Source organism: Pelodiscus sinensis, chromosome 22 (genome assembly GCF_052426305.1).
Source record: "Pelodiscus sinensis isolate ZL-2025 chromosome 22, ASM5242630v1, whole genome shotgun sequence".
In the NCBI taxonomy this organism is placed as follows: Eukaryota; Metazoa; Chordata; order Testudines; family Trionychidae; genus Pelodiscus; species Pelodiscus sinensis.
Window position 1 is genome coordinate 15,550,783 of NC_143073.1, and position 22,511 is coordinate 15,573,293.

The 22,511-nt window shown below is 49.8% G+C and overlaps 1 protein-coding gene and 1 long non-coding RNA gene across 4 annotated transcripts; one reads left to right on the forward strand and one right to left on the reverse strand.

The window, feature by feature from the left end:
* The first annotated feature begins 1,378 nt into the window (after positions 1 to 1,378).
* Positions 1,379 to 10,417, forward strand: BCL6B (BCL6B transcription repressor). 3 transcript variants are annotated; one of them, XM_075907739.2, is made up of 9 exons: positions 1,379 to 1,514; positions 1,805 to 1,985; positions 2,790 to 3,011; positions 3,196 to 3,693; positions 4,334 to 4,437; positions 4,900 to 5,088; positions 6,269 to 6,399; positions 6,695 to 6,832; positions 6,976 to 10,417. In XM_075907739.2, exons 2-9 carry the CDS (start codon positions 1,810 to 1,812, stop codon positions 7,105 to 7,107), a joined length of 1,590 nt encoding a protein of 529 aa, XP_075763854.2. In that variant the 5' UTR covers positions 1,379 to 1,514; positions 1,805 to 1,809; the 3' UTR covers positions 7,108 to 10,417. The 3 variants fall into 3 exon arrangements, with proteins under 3 accessions (XP_075763854.2, XP_075763855.2, XP_075763856.2); XM_075907740.2 differs by lacking the exon at positions 4,900 to 5,088; XM_075907741.2 differs by lacking the exon at positions 3,196 to 3,693.
* On the reverse strand, positions 9,655 to 15,719 carry LOC142819595 (uncharacterized). The gene is made up of 2 exons (XR_012897472.2): positions 15,234 to 15,719; positions 9,655 to 10,163 (listed from the first exon to the last, which is right to left on the reverse strand). It is a non-coding gene; the product is annotated as an uncharacterized LOC142819595 (long non-coding RNA).
* Positions 15,720 to 22,511: the final 6,792 nt, after the last annotated feature.

Sequence of the window (22,511 nt, forward strand, 5' to 3'; positions counted from 1 at the left end):
CACTGCAAGTCAGGGAGCTCTGCAGTCCCACAGCGCCACAGAATGGCCACAGGCTGGTGCCAACAAGTCCTGGAACTACAGTGATTCTGCTGCTGGTGGGGGCTGGGAGCCCTGGTGCTGCTGGTACATACAAATGTGGGTTCAGCAGACCAATGCGGAGAGGAAGGTGGCAGCGGGTGCAGCCCTGGGCACAGGGAATGGCTTCAAATGAAGCTGGGCTGCTCAAGCTGCCTTTTAAATGTGCCCCAACCCACGACGCTGCTAGGCTGTCTTCCTCCCCCCGCAGTGAATGATGTCACTGCCTGGGGAACCCCACCCTCCCTCCCCACTGAGCTTTTCCTGCATTTGTTGCTGTACCACAAAAGGCTTTGTGTCCAGAAACATCCAGGGACGCCTTTCTGCTACTGAGATGTAGCCATCTCTAGCGTGGGGTTGCCAGTTATACAAGGGCCCCCCGCCCAGTGCTGAGGTACAGCCATCTTAGGGGGTGAGGTGGCTGGTTACACAGGGACCCCTCAACCTGGCCACCTTTGGGATGGGGCAGCTGGTTACACGGGAATCCCTTGCCTGACACTGAGATGCGACCACTTCTGGGGCAGGACAGCTGGTTACACGGGGACCCCTTGCCTGGTGCTGAGATGCAGCCTCCTCTGGGGCGAGGTGGCGGGTTACACAGGGACCCCTCTCCCAGTGCTGAGATTTGGCCACCTCTGGGGCAGGACGGCCAGTTACATGGGGACCCCTCACTTGGCACTGAGCTGAATGTGTTTGAGCTATCCCATTGCTCCCCTGCCCCCCCAGACCAGTGTGTCTTAATCTCGTCAAACTTGGGATCGGGGTCCAAAACAAACAGTCTATTTCCTCCTCCCATCATATTCCCACCTCCGTGCCTTCCCCCCGGCCCTGGCCCCTCAGCACAGGCGAAGACAATACGAGGAAATGGCACAGAGCAAATTCACTCAGAGACCTAACACTCAAGCTGCCCCCCACCCCAAATCCCAGTCCCTTCCTCCCAATTCCTGGGTCTGGGGAACCAAGGGTGTCTTAGCATAGCAATGGGGTGACTTGAGTAGGAGAGGCTGGGAGCCAGGGCTCCTGCATTCTCTCTCGGGCTCTGGGAGGGGAGTCAGGCCTGGTGGGGTAGAACAAGGGGGCTGGAAGCCAGGATTCCTGAGTTCTTGCCTTGGCTCTGGGATGGATATGAGAACTAGCAGTTAGAGTGGGGAGCTGCATTTGTTTGTGGATCTGGGATTTGTCCTACCTTTTTCCTGAAAGGTCTATTAATAACCCCCCTCCACCCCCCGCCTTTTCCCTGGCAGCTGGGCCGGGGCAGGAAGGATGTGAACTAGAGAGAGAACTTCCCCCTGTCCCTCCAGGACATTATAAGAGCCTCCAGCCCTGCTGAGTTATTGGAGGCTGGTTCTCCAGGCCGGGGGAACAGCTGGGACTTTACCACCCCTCTACACCCTGAAAGTCCTGCTGGCAGGAGTGTCCGAGGGTCCCTGCTGGTCAGGGTGAGCTGTCATTACCTGGTCTCCTGGGTTTTCTCCTGCCTCTGGGAGCGGAGTGGGGGCTGGTGGGTTAAAGCGGGGGGAAAGGGCTGAAAGCCAGGACTCTTGGGTTCTCTCCTTGGTTGTGGGAGGAGAGCGGGGGCTGGTGGGTTAGAGCCAGGGAGGGGAACTGGAATGCAAGACTCTTGCCCCTCTACTCTGTGTGTCTTACCCTCCCCTCTGAGTAGCCCTGTCTCTTCCCCTCCACATACACATCTGGCCTGCGGGAACCCTCCCCACCCCTGTATCTGCAGGCGCCATGAGCAGGGGCACTGCCAGGGGCCCAGCTGGCTGCGTCCGGGAGTTCACACGCCACGCCGGCGACGTGCTGCTGAACCTGGACCAGCTACGCCACCGCCACGTCTTGACCGATGTCACCCTGCTGGTGGGGGGACGCCCCTTGCTGGCCCACAAGGCTGTGCTGGCAGCCTGCAGGTGAGGGGAAGGGGTTGTCAGGGATGGGGGCTTAACTAAAGAGGATGTGGCTGGTGCAGGGTCTGGGGCATGGCTAGAGAGGGTGTGGCTGTAAGGGATAGGATGTGACTAAAGAGAGTGCTGATGGGGGACAGGGCATGGCTAGATAGGTGGGGTTTTGAAGGAATGGGCGTGGCTAGAGATAGTATGGTTATGAGGCATGGCATGGCTAGAGAGGGCGTGGCTGTGGATGTGTGGCCATGGCTATAGAAGAAAGCAATGCCTTGGTGGGCATGGTTGTGATGAGACACTGTGGGTAGGGATTATGGTTTGGAGGGGTGGGACATACCTGGACAAGGACGTGGCTCTCTGGGGGGTAGAAGGGGACTTTGAGGCATGGGGAGGTTGGCCAGGTGTGGGTCTGTGTGAGTACAGTGAGGGTGGCAGTGACTTGGCTGTGGTTTGACTTAACCACACTGGGGGGCACATGCACAGGTGGTGGCATGCATGGGAGATGCATTAGTGGGGGCCTGAATCCATGCCTGTCCTGACCCACATCTGAGTCCCTGTCCTGTGGGTGAGGGTGGAGTGGCCACTGAGCTGGAGTCTGAGCCCCAGTTCGGGCTGGGGAGAGGGTATGGAAGTTTTGCCACGGGGGGGAGGCCGAGTCTGGCATGGGAAGGGGAGACATGGCCACATAGAGGAGGTCTCTTGACCATGCCTCTCAGTGTGGTATGGGTAGGTGTGGCTTGAGGGCCTCGGTGCATGCTGGGAGTTGTAGTCCATGTCCCATTTCCCCATGAATGTTTTTCTCCCCCACGGCAGTGGCTTCTTCTACTCCATCTTCCTGGGCCAGGGCGGCAGTGAGGTCAGCGTCCTAAACCTGCCCAGTTCCATTCAGCCCGGGGGCTTCCAGGCCCTGCTGGATTTCATGTACACCTCACGCCTGTCCCTCACCCCAGCCTCCGTCCCAGCCCTGCTCAGCGCTGCCACCTACCTCCAGATGGAGCATGTGGTGGCCACCTGTCACCGCTTCATCCAGGCCAGGTAAGGGGCACCGGCTCCCACCAGCCCAGGGCAGGGACTGGCTGGCTCAGGGAAGTGGGGAATGGGGCAGTGGCCTGTCTCCTTTAGGGGGCGCCGGCTCCCACCCAGCCACCGGGTGGGACTAACTGCCTCAGGGGGAGGGGCACAGAGGCTACCCCCCTCATTTCATCCCTCTCTCTTGCAGTTATGACCATACCAACTTCTACCCCATGTCCCTCTCCTCCCTGGAAGACCCCAAGCTCCTGGATGACTCCAGGGGCCCTCCAGATGTCGGCGGGATGGTGCCCATGGGAGGTCCCCACCCAGTGGGACAGAGCCCAGAAACCCCCTTGCATTCAGCTCCTGCTGGATCCCAGGCAAAAGATTTGGGGGGGGCACACCCAAGGGGGGAGCGGCCCCCTGACAGCCCATCGCGCTCTGAGGGCCACCCTGCCTCACCCCGTGAGTCCAGCGGCTGTGCCCCGGACCCCAAGGCCTGCAACTGGAAGAAATACAAGTTCATTGTCCTCAACTCCCTGCGAGGGCAAGGGGTGGGAGGAGGGGGCAGGGAAGGCAGGGCAGGCCCCCAGCCACCTGACCCCCCAACTCCTCCCAAGCCTCCTGCTGGCAGGGACCAAGGCACCAGCTGTGGCGAGGTAGAGGGGGACGTTTCCGGGAGCCAGCACAACAGCAATCTCTGCAAGTGAGTGGCTGATCTGGGGAAGGGATGTCCGGTCCAATGTAGGGGGAGGGACACCTCCACCCTTAAACTGGAGGTAGAGAAGGGAAGTGGGCTTCCCATCTAATATTCAGGGGAGGGAGGCCCCCTCCCATATGTTGAGTTGGGAAGGAAGCCTGGTCCCTTATGCTGAACACAGGAGGGGCACCTGGGCCCATACTCTGGAGTGGGGAAGGAGCGCCTGGCCTCCTAGGCTGGGAAGGGTACCCAGCCCAATATACAGGGATGCCCATTCCAATATAAAGGAGAGGAGTGCTCAGTCTCATATACCAGTTGAGAGGCAGTGCTGGGTCCCATATCCACTGATGGGGAGGGGCACCTGGTCCATATGATGAGTGGTGGGGAGAGGTACCTGGTCCATATGCTCAGGGGATGAGTCAGAGCTGGATGCCATATACACTGGGGGAGGAGCACCTGGTCCATATGCTGAGCAGGGAGGTACCTGGCACAAACACTGACAGGACTGGACTACTGGTTCAATAAATAGGGGAGGGGCACTTGGTCCCATATGGTGAATGGGGGAGGGAGCCCAGGCCTTAGACATGGGGCAGCTATACTTTCTGGTTACTCTGTCCCACCCACTCCCTTTCTCATCTCTCCCCAGGTCACACCCCACCTCACTACAGTGCCCCCTGTGCCATGAGACCGGGACCCTGCTGCACCCACCCTGTCCCCACCTTCCCCAGCAGCAGCTGCAGCCTCCAGCAGGTGAGGGGTGAGGAAGAGGGCACTATCCCACATTCTGTTTCATAGGTGCTGGGGAGGGGGGCTGGTCCTGTATACACTGTGAGGTGTGGGAAAGGTTTGGTCCAATATGCAGTGAGGTGGGGCTGGTCCCATACATTATGGATAGAAGGGGATAGATCAGTCCCACACATGCTGTGGGTGGGGCCAGGAATCAGTCCCATATTGTGTGAGGGGAAGGGCTGGTCCCATATACACGCTGTGGTAGGGAAGGTCTGGTCCCATATATGTGCTGTGGGGGAGAGAGTCTGGTCCCATATATGTGCTGTAGAAGGAACGGACTGGCCCCATACATTCTGGGGGGGGGGGCAGGCCAGTCCCATATATGTGCTATCAGGGGAGGGACCGGTCCCATGCATGCAAGAGCTGGCTGTGACCAGTGGGGAACTTTCCAGACCACACCTTGAGCCCTCTCATGCCCCCCAGGTGCAGGTCCCTACAGTTGCAGAGCCTGCAAGTTGGCCCTCGGAGATGACGAGGAGGAGGAAGGGGGGCTGTGTGGGGAGCAGGCCCCTGTGGGCATCTCCCATGACAACAAACCCTTCAAGTGTCAGCTCTGCCACTCAGCCTTTCGTTATAAGGGAAACTTGGCCTCCCACCGTGCCGTCCACACTGGTACAGTGGCACTAGGGGTAGCCAGGAGCATGGGAAGAGCTGGGGAAGAGGTGGGGGCAAGGCAAGGAGGGAAGGGGGAGAAAAGGGGGAGGTAGGTGGGGCAGGGAGGGGCAAATGGGAATGGGAGGAGTCAGTGCGAAGTAGAAGGGGGCAAGGAGGTGCGTGGGGTAAGGACAGGGAGGGGTCAATATCAGTGGGAAGAGTCAATGAGAAATGGGAGGAGGAGGCATGGGTGGGGAGAGGGAGGGAGTAATGGGAGGTGGAAGGAGTCTGTGGTGAAGTGGGAGGGGCCAAGGAGGTGTGTGGAGTCAGGGATGGTTTAGGATATGGGGTCAATTGGAGTGGGTGTGAACAGGGAGGTGGGAGGGGTCAATGGGAAAAAGGAGAGGGCAAGGAGGTGGGTGGAGTCAGGGAGAGCTCGGGGGAGGGGCCATTGGGAGTGGGAGGGGACAGGAAGGCTATGTCTACACTATAGAGTTTTTTCGGAAAAACAGCCATTTTGCCAAAAAAACTTCACTTACGTCCACACTGCAATTGTTTTTTTGGAAAAAAATTGAAAGAACAGAGGGGTTTTTCCGACAGTGGTAAACCTTTTTCTACGAGGAAGAAGTCTTTTTCCGAAAGAGCTCTTTTGGAAAAAGGTGTGTGTGGACAGGGAAAAGGGAGTTCTTTCGAAAGAAGGGGAAAAAGGAAAAAGCACAAGTGCCCTGATGGCCACGCCACCCATAGTAATTACAGCTTAAATGTGAGACAGCGTCCATTCAATGTGGACGCTCTCTCTCGAAAAAGCAGATTGCTTTTTCGATGCACTTTGGCAGTGTGGACGGTCTCTTTCGGAAGTAGTTTTTTTGGAAGATCCCTTCCGGAAAAGCTTCTTCCGAAAGAAGCCTGCAGTCTAGACATAGCCGGAGTGTTTATGGGGAGATGGGAAAAGTCAGGGGAAGAAGGAAGGGGCTAAAGGGAAGCAGGGGGCCCAATGGGAAATTGGAGGGCACGTGGGCAGGTGTCAGAGGGGAAGAAGATAGGAACAAAGAAGGAACAAGAAGGGCTCAAGGCATTGTGGGAGAGGCCAGGACATGGGTGGAGACTGTGCAAATGAGGACAACTTGGGGGTGGAGCAGCCCCCATTGTGGTCTGGGTGCTGCCATGTTGCTCTCCACCTGCCCCCATCTCCTGCCAGGTGAGAAGCCGTACCGCTGCGGGCTCTGTGGGGCGCAGTTCAATCGGCCAGCGAACCTCAAAACCCACTCACGGATCCACTCGGGCGAAAAGCCCTATAAGTGCGAGACCTGCGGCTCCAGTTTCGTTCAGGTAGGGGAAGGTGGACAGGGTCAGCTCTGTGGTGGGTGAGTCAAGATATAGGGGTTGATGGGGCAGTTTGGGGGCAAGGAGCAGTGAGAGAAACACATGCAATCAATAGCAGCCAACATCTGCTGGTGGCAGGAGTGGGAGCTGCAGTCCCTGACTCCCATAGATTCCAATGAGGAGCAGAATCTCTTAGTGGCCAGTCCAGGTACAGCAGCTCCTCTCTGCCATGGGATGCAGAGTTCTCTAGCGGGGTACTGCAGCTCCCCTGGAGTCCGAACAAAACTCACTCCCCTCCCAGGTTGCTCACCTTCGAGCCCACGTGTTGATCCACACGGGTGAAAAGCCCTATCCTTGTGAGACATGTGGGACCCGCTTCCGGCACCTGCAGACTCTCAAGAGCCATATCCGGATCCACACGGGCGAGAAACCATATCACGTGAGTGTGAGCGGGGCAGGACACCTGAGTTCTCTCCCTGGCCCCGGGAGAGGATTAGGGGCTGACGGGTTAGAGCCAGGACTTCTGGGTTCTCTCCCTAGCTCTGGGAGCTTATTCCTGCTCTCTTCTGCCTGTCCCCCCAGTGCGAGACGTGCCACCTGCACTTCCGGCACAAGAGCCAGCTGCGTCTGCACCTGCGGCAGAAACACGGCGCCGTCACCAACACCAAGATCCGCTACACAGTGCTGAACAGCCCCTCTGGCGCCTCCTGCTGAACGGGGACCATGCTGCCTCCCTTCTTCCCCAGGGACAAGAGAGAGAGAGAGAGAGAGAGAGAGAGACACACACACACACAACTCCACTGTCCTCCCCCACTGCTGCTTACCTCACTCGTGCCAGCTGGGGGCACGGTGCCTGGGTAGGGGAAATCCTGCTGGTCATGAAACCCCGTTAATAGCATAACGCCGATGGACCAGGGTCATCAGCAGGTGGGTCTGATGCTGGGAGCTTTGGAGCTATTGCCATGAGTCTCCAGCATGTGAGCTAAAAGCCAGGTGGCTGGGTGTGAAGGCTGCAGGGAAGACTCTCTCCTTCTCAGTGTCTCTGGTTACAATAGCATGTGTTGTCCTATGGCATCTGGACTGAGGGGGATGCTACAGGACATGAGGGGGAAGCTATGTGACGCAGAGGGATGTTTCTCTAAAGGGCCTAGTTCTGTATGGCTGTGTCTGGACTGGCCAGTTTTTCTGGAAAATCAGCCACTTTTCCGGAAAAACTTGCCAGCTGTCTACACTGGCCGCTTGAATTTCCGCAAAAGCACTGACTTCCTACTGTAAGAAATCAGTGCTTTTTGTGGAAATACTATGCTGCTCCCGTTCCGGCAAAAGTCCCTTTTGTGCAAAACTTTTGCGCAAGAGGGCCAGTGTAGACAGCTGAGATTTGTTTTCCGCAAAAAAGCCCCAATCGCGAAAATGGCGATCGGGGCTTTTTTCTGCAAAAGCGCGTCTAGATTGTCCACAGACGCTTTTCCGCAAGAAGTGCTTTTGTGGAAAAGCGTCCATGCCAATCTAGATGCTCTTTTCCACAAATGCTTTTAACGGAAAACTTTTCCGTTAAAAGCATTTGCGGAAAATCATGCCAGTCTAGACATAGCCTATGTGTATTGCGGTGGGGGAGAGTTTTGAGGTGAGTCTTCCTAGTCCTTCCCCACCTGAGCCAGAGAGAGAACCCAGGAATCCTGGCTCCCAGCCCCATCCTGTTCTGACCACCAGCCCTAGCTCCCAGCCCCCTCCTGCTCTAACCACCAGCCCCCAATCACCTCCCAGAGCCAGGGAGAGAATCCAGGAGTCCTGGGTTTTTAAAGAAATGTGGCACAGAAAATGATGGCAGAGCTCTGCGGGCAGAGCACTGAGGGAGACCATTATGCCCCTTCTCCAACTTTTCTTAGCTGCTTAAATTTCAATTGCTTTATGTTGCCTTCTGGAAGTCAATATCTCATTTGGTTAAACCAGTTTCAATCCAGAGTCACTCTACCCTGGCCATCTCTATGGACAACTGATGATACTGGCTAGATGTTGTCTCAACTGAAATCAGCAGCCACTAATTGTGCATAGACTTCACTGAAGTTCTAATCACAATCTAAGTCTGAGAGGAGTGACTCTGGATTAACTATGATTTACCACCCTAGAGGTCTTTATAGCCAGTTGGTTATGATTCTGCAGTTTTGGTGAAACTGGTGTCAAGTCCAAATTCCTCCAGTTAAGTTTTCACACTTATGTTGGACATCTTGAGGGACAACAGATGTCTCTGGATTGACAGTAGTTTACTCAAAATCAGGAGTCATCAGTTGTCTATAAAGATTTCAAATATGTTCTAGTCTAGTCTCTGTGGATTCACTCTGGTTTTACTAAAATCAGATTCAATATTTGTCCGCAGAGTCTTCACTGAACGTCTAGCTTACCCTGAAAGTCCCTATAGACAACTAGTGACTCCAGAGTTTTGATTAGACCAGTTTTAATACAGAGTCACTCTGGTTAAGTTTTCCCCAACCGTGGGTGTCCTGATGAACAGCTGATGCCTCCATCTTGACACTGGTTTAACCAAAATCAGGATCCAGAAATTGTTTGTAGAGAGATCACTGGACTTCTAGCCTATTATCAAAATCTCTATGGAGTGACCTGAATTGACTCCAGTTTAATCCAGATTTAAGGAAGGGCTAAACCACACGCTGAATGTGTTCCTTGCAACTTTTTGCAATTTTTAACCGAATATGCATATTTTAGTTCTTTTTTTAAGAGTCTTTTCTTTTTGAAAAAAGTTCTTTAAAAAATTAAATGTTTTTTGTTTGTTTGGGTTTTTGTTGTTTGTTTTTTGCTGATAGTGGCTTTTCTGGACATTTTATATATATATATATATATATATAAAATTTAAATTACCCTCCAACTTGTGGGCGGGGGGATGTCTGTGTTTTTTGTTACTTTCAATGTGCTTTGCAACATTAGTGCTTGGAGGTGTTTGGAGCTTGGCAACCTGACCTTATGCTAGTAAGTTGCTTGCTCTAGAGATTTCTAGAATTGCATGGTTGTGAGTCCATTGCTAAAGGATTTTTAATGTGTTGGTGATGTCAGGAAGCATGTGGTGTAGCAAAGCAAGGCATTTGCACTCTGATGGTAAAATCTGGGGACCTTCTGGAGTTTATTTGGCTGGAGTCCAGAACCTAAGGGGAATCCTGTATTCATTCTAATTATGTTATCCAGCATTTAAATGTTCCACCTTCTAGAACATCTATATTTATCTAGAAATAGCATAATGAGATCCAGAAGATCTTTTCCTTGAGTTTATTCCAGCTCCGGAGATTAGAATCTCTAAGATGTCTTGTCTACAGAATTGTGGCTTCTCAACTCTATCCTTTCTAAGCCTATGTATCCCTGCTCCAAAGTCCTCTGAGGTCTCCTTTTTACAAAATCTATATTCTATGAATGTAAATTCCATCTGTGGAGTCTGGAGTGTCTCAGATCAAAGGTTTCAGGAGCCAAGGTTCTGGGTAATTAAAATGTAGATGATCCAGGTTCCCCATAATATATGGCTTCTGATGTCTTCTGGCTGTGAGGTCCCAAATTCCAGGTTTCCTCTCAATATTATGTCTCCTGATACTAGAACCTCTGAGGTCTCCTTTCTACCAAATCCTGGGTTCTTGGATCTTCTTTCAGAGTCTCTATCTCCAGTTTCAGGAATGTCTCAGCTTCAGAGCTTCCAGAGCAGGGGTTTTATATTATTCATCTGTAACCCTTCCATATCCACTTTGCCAGGTGGCCCTTGGTCATTTCATGTTCTGGAGACCAAAGGAGAGCAATACAGAATGTTTAGTTGCTGAGTCCAGCCAACATTTTAGAATATCAGTGGATTAATCTGGAACATGATTGACAGTGGTATCATTAGGTCAGGAATCCCTCTGGCTCTGGAGTACTGCAAAGTGTGGGTAGGTGATACTTGGTGTGGGTAGGTGAATAGAAGAGCTGAAGCAATACATTATAAGGTCTGAGACCATTCCCTACTCCCCCCCCCCCAAAAAAAAAACAAATTAAATTCAGTGCAGGTTAGTGAGCAATAGAGGAATCTGTGATCTGGGATCACAGCAACCCTAGAATAGAGCTCAGAAATCTTCAGCAGCAACTGGTCTTTGCTGCTCCAGAAGAGGTCTGGAAACTCTGGTGCTTCACAGCAGGTAGGGAGAGGTAGGGAATTGTGGTTCTGGAATGAAAAGAGAAGTTTATTGCCTCCTAATCGTGGGATGGAAGAAGCAGATGAGAAAGGATTGTCTAGAATTGATGGCCTAAAACAACCTGGCTGTGTCTAGACTGGCAAGTTTTTCCGCAAAAGCAGGAAAAACTTGCCAGCTGTCTACACTGGCCACTTGAATTTCCGCAAGAACACTGACGATCTCATGTAAGAAATCAGTGCTTCTTGCGGAAATACTATGCTGCTCCCGTTCGGGCAAAAGTCCTTTTGCACAAAAGCTTTTGCGCAAAAGGGCCAGTGTAGACAGCTCAGATTTATTTTGCGCAAAAGCGTGTCTAGATTGGCCACGGACGCTTTTCTGCAAAAAGTGCTTTTGCGGAAAAGTTTCCATGCCAATCTAGACGCTCTTTTCCGCAAATGCTTTTAACGGAAAAGTTTTTCCATTAAAAGCATTTGCGGAAAATCATGCCAGTCTAGACGTAGCCTCTGTGAATGGAGTGTGTGACGTAAAATGGATAATGGACTCTACAATCTATGTGTAGTAAAGTCTAGAATGCATAGTGCAGCCTAGAATAGATAGCCCATTCTAGAATAGAGAGTGTAGTCTAGAATGGATGGCATAAGAATGGGGGATAGCGCAGTCTGGAACAGATCTCACAATCTAGAGTCAGCAGTTTAGAGATGGATAATGTAGACTAGTACTGAATGGAAAGACCTGTCTAGTATGATAACCCAAACTAGAACACAACCTATTAATAGTTTGTGCTGTCTGGAATAGAGTGTACTATCTACAACCTAGAATGGCCAGCATAGTCTAGAATTTGTGAACTGAGCATGAATAACATCAGCATGGTCTAGTACTGATAACTGGAAAAAATGGATTGCCTGGTCTAGAATGTTAGCCCAATCTAGAATCCATATCTTAGGAAGGGATACTGCAGCCTGGACATCTAGAGCCATCTAGAATGGCTAGGCCAGGTTAGCACAGTCAAGAATGGCTAATCCAGCCTAGAAGTGGTAGAGCTGTCCAGAATGACTAGCCTAGGAGTAGACAGTGCAGCTGAGAATGGACAGTGCTGCCTAGAGAGGTTGGGATCACAACACTATCCCTACAACTGAGTTCTAGATGGACCTCGAACACACACAGGCATGTGGACACATGCTGTCTCTCTCCCCCATCTCCTACTCCCCATCCAGTAAGGGCCAGTTTAGTTATATTCTTTCTGAACCCAGCAATGGGACTGGTTCCCATTATCAAAGCTATGGCTGTCTTTGCAGCTGGGAATATGTAGGATGCCCCCTGGAGAGGACAGACCCTGCCTCATTCCCTGCCCCTGAACAAGCCAGTCCCTGTGGCAGGGCTGGGTGGGAGTTGGAGCCCCCTGGAGGGGACAGACCCAGTCCCCCATATTTGGACCAAATCACAGCTAGCACCTCCTAGAGAGGACATTTACCAGCTATTCCTAGTGCTGGGTGCTGGAGTAGCAGTGGTCTATTTAACTCCCCACCCAGGAGATTTCTCTAGGATTTGAAGAACTACCCCCTAGCCGCAAGCACAGGTTGCCATGAAAGCTGAGAATGGGACTAAGTGGGCAGGAATTATAAACGGACATGAAAAGTTGTGGGGGGAAATGTGTTTTCAAATCAAAGGCTCTGCCACTATGTTCCCATGGGGGAGGGGATTGGGTGTGGGGGGGGGGGGGGAACACACCAGCTGATTTTGGGAAGTCTGTCAAAAGCTGGTTCTGGCTTCAAGCCTCCTCCCCACCCTGTGGTGCCTCAACATGTGCCTGTTTTCAATAAAGCTGTGTTGGACAAATGTGCTGTGTGGATTTTGTTTAGTTCAAAATTACAGTTTTGCCAGTCACTCCCCTCTGCCCTGGAAATCCGCAGCCTACATCACAGCCTGCAAAGCGGATGCGTCTTCCTCTAGGGTGGGACAAAAGGTACAAATCCTCAGAGGTTGTACTGGGCTGCCCCGAGAAAGACTCCCCCCCCCCCACACACACACATACACTCTACCCACTAGACACCACTCCCCTCCCAGAGCTGGAGACGCAATCCAGGAGTCCTGGCTCCTACCTCTTCCCCTCTAGATCCCATTCCCCACCCTAAACCAGGGCTAGAACTCAGGCCCCCAGCCCTTGCGGCAGATGCAGCACCCCCCCCCAGTGGCAGCCGGGCTTTGCAGCCGGTCTCCCTGTCCCGCTCTCTGCGCTCATTGAAGGGGGACCTGTCCTAGCTTCCTGCCATAACAATGGATCCTGGCAGCTGCGTCCTGCCAGCGCCCCCGCAGAGCATCACTGCCAGAGCTGGAAGCTTCCTGCTGGGCTGGGTGGGGGGAGAACAAGGGCACCCACTGAATTCGGATCCCTCAAGCCAGAGTAACCCCCCTCCCCCCGAAACTGCAAGTGGGAGCAAGGCTGCATTCTGCTGACAGCAGACTTGGGGACAAGGGCCACTGGGAATCAGCTAGGTACACTGCCAGTAACAACATGGCTCTGAGCCACTAGGCCCCACTCCCCTCCCAGAGCCGGAGAAGGGACCCAGGAGTCCTGGCTCCCAGCTCCTGCTCTTACCTACCAGCCCCCACCCCCCTCTCAGAGCCAGGGAGAAAACTGATGAAGTGGGGATTGTATTTGCCTTATGATGTTGCATGTGAGTTCTCCTGTCCAGTATTCCCATGTGTATGCCTCATTCCCAATGTCTAGACGGTGATGGGAATTTCAGTATGATAGCTTCCTCCAGTCTCACCCACATACACAAGGGCTGATGCCTTTGGTAACCTGAGCCCATGAAGGGGGGCACACCAGGTGACTGACACCTTTTGCCAGGAAGCAGACAAAGGCCAGACAAAGACCTGGCTGGAGGGCTGGGACAGGGCTGCTGGGAGTCAATCTGGGCTGACTTGGGGAGGGCCAGGGCCCTGGCTCTGTGTCCCCCTCTCCCCAAGATGGATTGTGCTGGCTGCCTCTGGTTCCTGCACTGACAAGTCTATTCCACACTGTGTCCCTGTTAGGGATGTAAGAGACTAATTAACTAGTCGACTAGTTGCTTCCCCCTACTTGCTGCCTCTATCAGAAAGAGGCATCAAGGAGGGGAAGTGGAGGGGTGTTGGGGGGAGCTGGCTTAAAAGTCAGTTCCCCCAGCTCCAGCTCCGTGGGAGGGGGCAGGGGTGCCGTGATGGCGTTCTACCTTTGAAATGTACAAGAGTCCCCCTGGGGCTCTTGCACATTTCAAAGCAGAAGCTGCATGGAGCCAGCAGGGGACTTAGTGTCCCCCGCTGGCCCCAGGCTCCATGCTGAATTTCAATCTTTGAAATACACAATTCAAATCTTGTACATTTCAAAGCGGAAGTGCCCTTATTGACTAATCGAATAGTCGATGGAAATTCCATCGACTATTCGATTAGTTGATTAATCTAATTTTAACATCCCTAGCCCCTGTCACCTAATAAATCTTCTATTGTACCCACCGGCTGAGTGTCACATCTGACTGTGGATGGAGATGCAGGGCCTGAATACTCCCCACACTTCAGTTACAAGAACCCAGGAGTCCTGCAGCCTTCATACAAAGCAAGCACCTCAATTATTAAACAGCAAAAGAAGGTGCCCAAATTTCTCTCCCAATCCCATTCAGGCTCATTAATCAAGTTCTCCCTTGCATGGATGCAAAGCCTTGGCAAAGCCCTGGCTGGGTTGATTTAGTGGGGATTGGTCCAGCCTAGGGCAGGGGGCTGGACTTGATGACCTTCTGAGGTCTCTTCCCGCTCTATGGTTCTATGAAGGGGAAGTTAGGGGGGAAATGGGAGGAGTTTTGACTTGTGGAGCCAAATGGGAACCAACACCCCTTAGAAGGCACAGGATCCTGGTCCCATTCTCTGCCCCCCGAGCCAGGATAGTGGGGCTCTGGTTCCTGCCAGTGGCCATACAGCCACTGTGCTGCTGCTTGAGCCCAGCTGGACGGATTTCCTTCCTGCCACTCAGAGTCAGCAAGGGGTAGTGGGTGGAGGCGGGGATCCCCCCCTCCGGCTCCTTCCTTTACGTCACAGAAGCAGGAAACAGGTGGAAAGACATCATCCCTACCCCCCCATCCCTGACAGTGACCCAGAGACAAAGAGTGAGTCATAGCAGGGCCTTGGGCCAAGGCGAGACAAGGGAAAGACAGGATGGAGGGAGCTCAGACAGATCAGAATGATAGGCCCATCTAGTCCAGCATCCAGCCTCTTTCCCCTGGTCCTAATTGTGCAGTATCCCATACTTCCTAGGACTGCAAAATGAAGGGCTCTTTATCCAGGGACCCCTCATCCAATGCTGAGGCGTGGCCACCTCTGGGGCATGGCAACTTGTTATACATGAACTCATTGCCCAGTGCTGAGATGTGACCATCTCTGGGGCAGGGCAGCTGGTTACACAAGGATCCCCTCATCCAGCTCTGAGACACACTCACCTTTTGTAGCAGGACAAAAAACAGCTAAACATCTTATGTGGGCCCCCCCAAAGAACACTCCCCCACAACAACCCCCACACCAACAGCCAACACACAGAGCACAATCACAAAGTGCTGTGTGCACCCCCCCATCTCCTTCGAGTGCACCCACAAACACCACCCCTCCCTGCAGGTTTGGGGGGGTTGCACAGCCACCAGCCTCCCCCCTTCTTACCAGTTTCCTCCATTACAGCATGCCTGAGGGTGGAGGGGGTGCAGGAAACAGCAGCTAGAAATGACCAGAACCAATAGCCAAGAAAAAACAACCGCAGCACCCCTCCCCCGACACCAGATCCATCTCTCAGGAACCGCCCCCTCTCCCCCGCAGCCCATTCTGCAACCTCGTGCTGCCCCCTAGTGGCTGCAGTTGGCCTCTCATACCCACTTCCCTGTCTTTCATTCCCACAGGCATGGGGAGGGATGGGGTAGCGTGGCCCCATAGACAGGGTCCCAGAGTGCAAGTTAGGAGTCCCAGGTCACATGGCAATTTGTGTGACTCAGTTTCCCCACTTTAATGACACACAACCTCAGTGGCAGACATTTCCAGAGGCTGAGCAGCCCTGTAAACCAGGCCTCCCTCACCCCAAGCCAAGAAGGCAGTCCCAATTGGGAGTTTGATCCTGTCCTGTACAAAAACCCTGCCTGTCACACAATGCCTTGTTTCCAGACCCTAACTTGCCCCCCACCCATTACCCTCACCCCAGCTCTCTACCCTCAGGCCCCCCTCCGCCATGACTCCTGCACAGAACCCCCTGCCCTGACTCCAGCACTCCCACCGTCTACATTGAGCCCTCCCTCAAGCCTCCCAACCCCCTGCCCTGAGCCCCATCATTTAAATAAAGCATGTACATTTTTCTTTTAATTTCATACAAATAATTACTAGAGTTAAGAGCCTGAACAACACCAAGTTCTTCTGCTAGTTTTCTAATAACACAAGAGTTAGGGGTCACTCCATGAAGTTAATAGGCAACAGGTTTAAAACAGACACAAGAAAGCATTGCTTGTGCACGGTCAGCCTATGGAATAAATTCATAAACAGGGTAAAGTCATGGAGGATAGGTCCATCGATGACCATCAGCAGTGACCCTGGCCTTTGTCTGCCAGAAGCTTGCAATGGGCAACATGGGAGGGGTCACTTGGTGGTTCCCTGTTCTGTTCATTTCCTCTGGGGCACCTAGCACTGGCCACTGTTGGAAGACAGGACACTGGGTTAGATGGTCTGACCCAGTCTGGTGTGGGGGGAGGGGATCAGGGCAGGGAGCTGGGAGGGGTGGGGGAGCTTACCAGGGCTGCCTGGGGCAGCGAGGGTGGCACTGCTGTGGTGATGGCATCTCCCGGGGGGGACAAGGTTGCACTCTGCAGTCAGCAGCTTCTCCTGTGGGGCTGGGGCTACAATCCCCAGTTTGTGGCTCCTTTTGGAGGGCCATGCACCCTGGTGGGGGCAGGAGGTGAGGCTCCAGCCTGCAGCAGTGCCCCCATGGCCTGAAGGCTTTCGGAGGAGGGGGGATTCAGGCTCCAGGAGCTGCCCCCAGTCTGCAGCACCCCCCTCTGCAGACTGTCTGGAGCTGGACCATGGTTCCTGAGCCCAGCCTCTCTTGTATGTGTGTGGGGGGGGGCTCCTGGGTGGGTCTGGGAGTGTCACCAGTGGGAGTGTTGGGGGCTGGGGCCAAGGGCTTCCCCTGGCACTGTTTTGGGGCATGAAGACCATTTACCAACTCATTTGCAGAGCCCTATCCCCAGCTGGCCAGTTTTTTGTTGGTGAGGGTGCCCTCAATGGTCTCTCTGCACTATAGCTTTCCACTGTGGGTTTGCTGCCCCCCAGTGGCCTCTCTCAGTATCGCATCTCCTCTTTGGCCCTCCCTTTTCAAATTCTGTAAAATAGTCCCATTCCTGGCACTTCCCAAATCCTGACCTTGCTTTAAGTGAGGGTAAGAGGAAGCTGCCTACCAAATTTGGTGGTCCTAGTTCTTATAGGTTAGGAGGAGTTCTTGAACCAATGGACTTACAGACAGACACAGAGATGCACATAGATAGATAGATAGATAGATAGATAGATAGGATACTTCTGTGAAAGGAAGGTATTGAGGCCTACCCAGAATATCAAATGAGCACCAGTTTAATTGTAAGTGTAAAAGAAAGGCAGCATTGTGAGATACAGGAGATCAATCAAATTTTGTTTTTATTTTTGATGACCAACAATAACCCCGCTTTTAGGGAAGTAAGTAACTTAGACAGCAGTATGCAACAAAGTGCTGATTACCCCAAACAGAGCAGACGAAAGTTTTTGTAAGGGCAGAATGAGACAACAAAAATCTAATGTCAGCAATTGTCAGGCGAGTGGAGGAACGAACAGGATTTGACGAGGGAAGAGGATGCCCCTTTGATGGGTTAAACAAAACAGAAGGTATAGGACCTCTCAACCACTGGTTATATCATAATAAGGATGAGAGTGAAGAAAACGTGCTCAAAATAGGAGCAGTTCTAGCAATAGAGGAAGAAAATCATACATATATCCTACATGTAACATATTCAAGGTTGAGATGTTTAATGGCTAAAAATGATCTAGCAAAATGGGAGTTAAAAGATTGCAAAATACCATTACCAGATGTAACACAAAAAAACCCCATCTAAAGAAACAGATTATAAAAAACTGCAAAACATATTAGAAAGAACAGCTGTTAAGACAGATCCGTATCGAAGTGGGGGTACCCCAGAAATATTAAAATTTCCAAGTCAAACAACTGACAAGTTGATGGGAGAGGTACTAGAGGACCTTATAAGATATGCTAGAGAAAAGAAAAAATGAACTGCCGACAAATAGGACCCAAATAAAAGGGTCCGTGTACTTTGGCACTGGTTGAAAAAAGCCGGAAACACAATAATTAAATTAGAAGGCACAGTAAATACCCTGCAAGCCTTATTAAAAAAAAGAAACTCAGGGGAGAGAGAAAAAGGGAAATAATGGGGAAAAAGATATAATAAAACCAACAGCCCCACCCCCTCCTTATCCTGAATCAGTCATAGAGGAAAATCAAAAGGAAGAAAGGAAAAAAATAGAAAAAAGAGGTGTGTACCCATGGGATATGATAATGGAAGGAATATGCACAGGGGAATGTAAATGTGAGAAGGAGATAGGAGAAAAGTTTGAGGATGATTTGGTCAAAGCTCATCTGATAACACAAATATATAAACAGAGGGGAGGACTTCCACCTGTAGCCACTATGGAATCAAGGGAAAGATCCCGAATAGAAATGAATGACTTAATAATTCAAACCCGAAGGAGACAGAAATGTAGCCGTGTTAGTCTGGGGTAGCTGAAGCAAAATGCAGGACAATGTAGCACTTTAAAGACTAACAAGATGGTTTATTAGATGATGAGCTTTCGTGGGCCAGACCCACTTCCTCAGATCAAATAGTGGAAGAAAGTAGTCACAACCATATATACCAAAGGATACAATTTAAAAAAATGAACAAATATGAAAAGGACAAATCACATTGCAGAACAGGAGGGGGATGCAGGGGGTGGGGGGAGGAAGGAAGGTAAGTGTCTGTGAAATGATGATATTAGAGGTAGGGAGAGTGGGATGTTTGTGAGTTAATGGTATTAGAGGTGATAATTGGGGAAACTATCTTGGTAATGGGTGAGATAGTTCAAATGTTTGTTGAGCAACAAACCCCGTTGCCAGCTTTGTCCACATATTCATTCTGCTGATACCATTATTGGACCTAACCAAGTGAGTTATAAGATCAAGAACACATATTCCTGCGCATCCAGAAATATAATCTATGCTATCATGTGCCAAAAGTGTCCGTCTGCTATGTACATTGGACAAACATCTCAGACACTTCGCCAAAGGATTAATGCCCACAAAACAGATATCAGACAAGATCACAAAGAAAAAACAGTTTCTTGCCATTTTAACCAGAAAGGACAGTATCTCAATGACTTAACCACCTGCATTCTGCTACAAAGACTTTTTACATCTGCACTTGAAAGGGAATCCTCTGAACTGTCATTCATGTTAAAATTCGACACTTTCCAAAAAGGACTCAACAAACATTTGAACTATCTCACCCATTACCAAGATAGTTTCCCCAATTATCACCTCTAATACCATTAACTCACAAACATCCCACTCTCCCTACCTCTAATATCATCAATTCACAGACACTTACCTTCCTTCCTCCCCCCCCCCCCCGCATCCCCCTCCTGTTCTGCAATGTGATTTGTCCTTTTCATATTTGTTCATTTTTTTTAATTGTATCCTTTGGTATATATGGTTGTGACTACTTTCTTCCACTATTTGATCTGAGGAAGTGGGTCTGGCCCACGAAAGCTCATCATCTAATAAACCATCTTGTTAGTCTTTAAAGTGCTACATTGTCCTGCATTTTGCTTCCGAAGGAGACAAGGAGAGAACTCAGTAGTGTGGGTAGGAAGGCTAGTAATGGAAAATATGAATGAATTAATTTCGCAATCAGAGTTAACTATATTAACAGGAAATCCCGGATATTCAGGAGGGCTGATGAAAATGAGTTCAGCTATAAGGAATGAAGACTGGCTGTTAACTCTACCAGCCGCAATAGCCTTATCAATAGCAGCTACAGGGCAGGGAGGAGCTGTACCAGAAGGTTGCATAAAGACAAAGGAAGATGTTAAAGCTGCAGCCGTTGGAATTTCCTTCCTATTTTACCAACCCACAACAGCAGCCCAAGAACAGTTAGCAGCACAGAGAGCTGATCCTCACCAATTTAAATATATAAGGGATCCAGGTCTGATAACAATGGACAGAGTAACAGCACAAATGGTATGGCCAGGAGTAGAAAATAAAATAAGGAAGGAAACCAAAGCCTAAAATTGTGGCTAACAGCCCTAACAGGGAGTAGTGTTTAGAAACTATAAATGATTTGGAAGTAGTACGCAAACATACCCCAACACCAACATACAAACCCCCGAGAGACACACGTAAAATGTGTGAAAGTTTCCAAACCCCGAAGAAGGGAAAAGACCCAAACAAGGAAGAAAAAGCCATATTTAGTTTTCTGTTAGGAAATGGATACAGTAGAACAGATTTTAAAAAGATGACGCCCCAAGAACAAAAACAGGCATCAACAGAAAAAGGATGGCAGGAATGGACAAAATTCCCTAAATCAAAAAACGAGTAGCAGAGGCCCCAAACCAAGGGCCCAGAAACAATCAAAGAAAAAAAGATAATAGAATTTATATAAGTGCTGAAGTATTAAATTAGAACCCCAGGAATTATGAAGAATTTAAATGGTTATTAGACACAGGGGCCCAAATAACCATAATACATTAAGCAAAAGTACCACATAGAAAAAGAAAACATAAAATATGAGTGTCAGGACTAAATGGGGATAAAATGTATTGAACAAGGGTAATAGAAGTAAAACAGGGACAGAATGTAACAAAAAACACGTTAGTACTAGAGGGAAAGAATATATTAAGCATAGATATAATAATACAGAATCCAGCAATACGACAGAATTTAAAAGCAGTATTACCAATACAAATATCCAATGAAAAATTACATATCCCACAAATTGATGAGAATAAATTAAGATCACAAAAGGTAAATAGTATACCAACAAAAGCAGAAGGAAAAGAACCCATTAATCAGTTATTAAAAGAGTTACTAGATCAAGGAAAAATTGAACAAGTATTACACACCCAATATAAGAGTCCAGCATGAAGGATAGAGAAAAAGGAAAATGGCGAATGGTAATAGATTATAGAAAAATAAATGAAACAATACAACCAGTTACTTTTACCACCCCCTGGGACAAACCAACTAAAGAACAATATTTAAAAGCAAAAGGAGAATTAAAATAGGGAGCACTAATAGATTTAAAAGATATGTTTTATAGTATACCTATAAAAGATAAAAAAGGAGCATTAAATTTTTCAATTGGAGGAAAATACTGTAGGTGGAACGTATTACCCCAAGGTTATAAAAATTCACCAGCATTAGCAACAGATGCCATGAGGTATGCTCTTAGTCAACGAGGTTAGGAACAAGATCCCCGAATAATATACTATGTAGATGACCTTTTAATAAGAGAAAAGACACGAGAAAAAACTGAGAAGTTATAGAACACTTAACCACTCAGGGATGGCAGATAAACGAAAGAAAAATAACTATAGCCCAAACTGAATACTCCTTTCTAGGAATTCAGGTGATAGAAAATAAAATAACAATAGGTACAACTTACCCCAATGGTGTAAGTAAGTGGTTAAATAGCCCTCCGAAAACCCGCAAACAGCTACAGGAAGTTTTAAGCATAGTAAATTATAATAAGGCAAGTATTCAACAGTTAAGACATAAAATAAAACCCTTATTGAAATTATTAAAAGGAGGGAAAGATTTAGTTAACTAGAATGAAAAAGCCCAAGCAGCCTTAATAGAGTTAAACCAGGATTTGAAATACCCCACTCCATTAAAAAGGTGGGACCCTAAGGGACCCCCGATAGAATTACAACTTAACTGAAATGAAGAGTGGGTAACAGGAAGTGCAACACAAGGAGAAAAACAGGAAAAGGTAGATAGATGGATTTTGCAATTTAACGGACCCCAAAGACATTATGGTGAATATGGAAAACTATTATAGGTTTTAAATAAAATAAAAGATAGGTACTTTTTAATGGCGAGTGTGGGTCTTACTTTACATGCCCCAAGGGTGTCAGCTTTAGCATGGCTAACCATGGAAATAATACCACCAACCTTTGAGGGCCAGAAAAATACTTAAGAAAAACTGAATTATAGCTAGCTAGTAAGTTAGTCAAACGTTAAACTAAGAAAAAATTTAGTACCCTGGGAGGCCCCAAAAGCTACACCAGGAATAACAGAAACACCCTAGATATTTACAGATAAGAACACGAAAAGGAGAAAAGCAAAAGCAAGATATTACTGTACCAAATGTGAAAACAAGTTCTTTATTGTGTTAAAGGAAAAAGTGAATTCCCAAGAAGCAGAAGTAATCTTATTCTAACTCTTTCTACAACATGCACAAGAGAGTCACCCTAACGAACCATGGGAATTAAGCATAGATAGTATGTATTGTATAAAGACAATGTTAAAAGGGAATATAAACATTGAAACACATGCAGGGTGGAGAGAAATATAGACCATAATTAGAAATCATGTAAGTGGTACATCAGTGAAACATATCCCTAGCCCAGTGGTCCCCAACGTGGTGCCCGCAGGTGCCATGGCACCCGCCGGGGCATTTGTGTGTGCCCGCCGACAACCTGGGCCGGCCCTGCCCCGGCGCGTGGCGCACGGGAGGCGCCAGCCCCAGGCGCGCGACACGCACCAGCGCCGGGTGCGCGGCGCTCGGGCGGCCCCAGCCCCCAGGCATATGCGGGCGCGAGGAGCTCGAGCGGCGCCGGTGCCGGCCCCAGGCACGCGGCTCAGGCAGCGGCACTGGCCCTGGG

Excerpts from the sequence above, each read along its gene's own strand:
- BCL6B (XM_075907739.2), top strand. The coding sequence starts at position 1,810 with ATGAGCAGGGGCACTGCCAGGGGCCCAGCTGGCTGCGTCCGGGAGTTC. Across the intron at positions 3,012-3,195 it reads CACCGCTTCATCCAGGCCAG|TTATGACCATACCAACTTCT; the intron begins GTAAGGGGCACC and ends TCTCTCTTGCAG. Across the intron at positions 6,833-6,975 it reads CGGGCGAGAAACCATATCAC|TGCGAGACGTGCCACCTGCA; the intron begins GTGAGTGTGAGC and ends CTGTCCCCCCAG.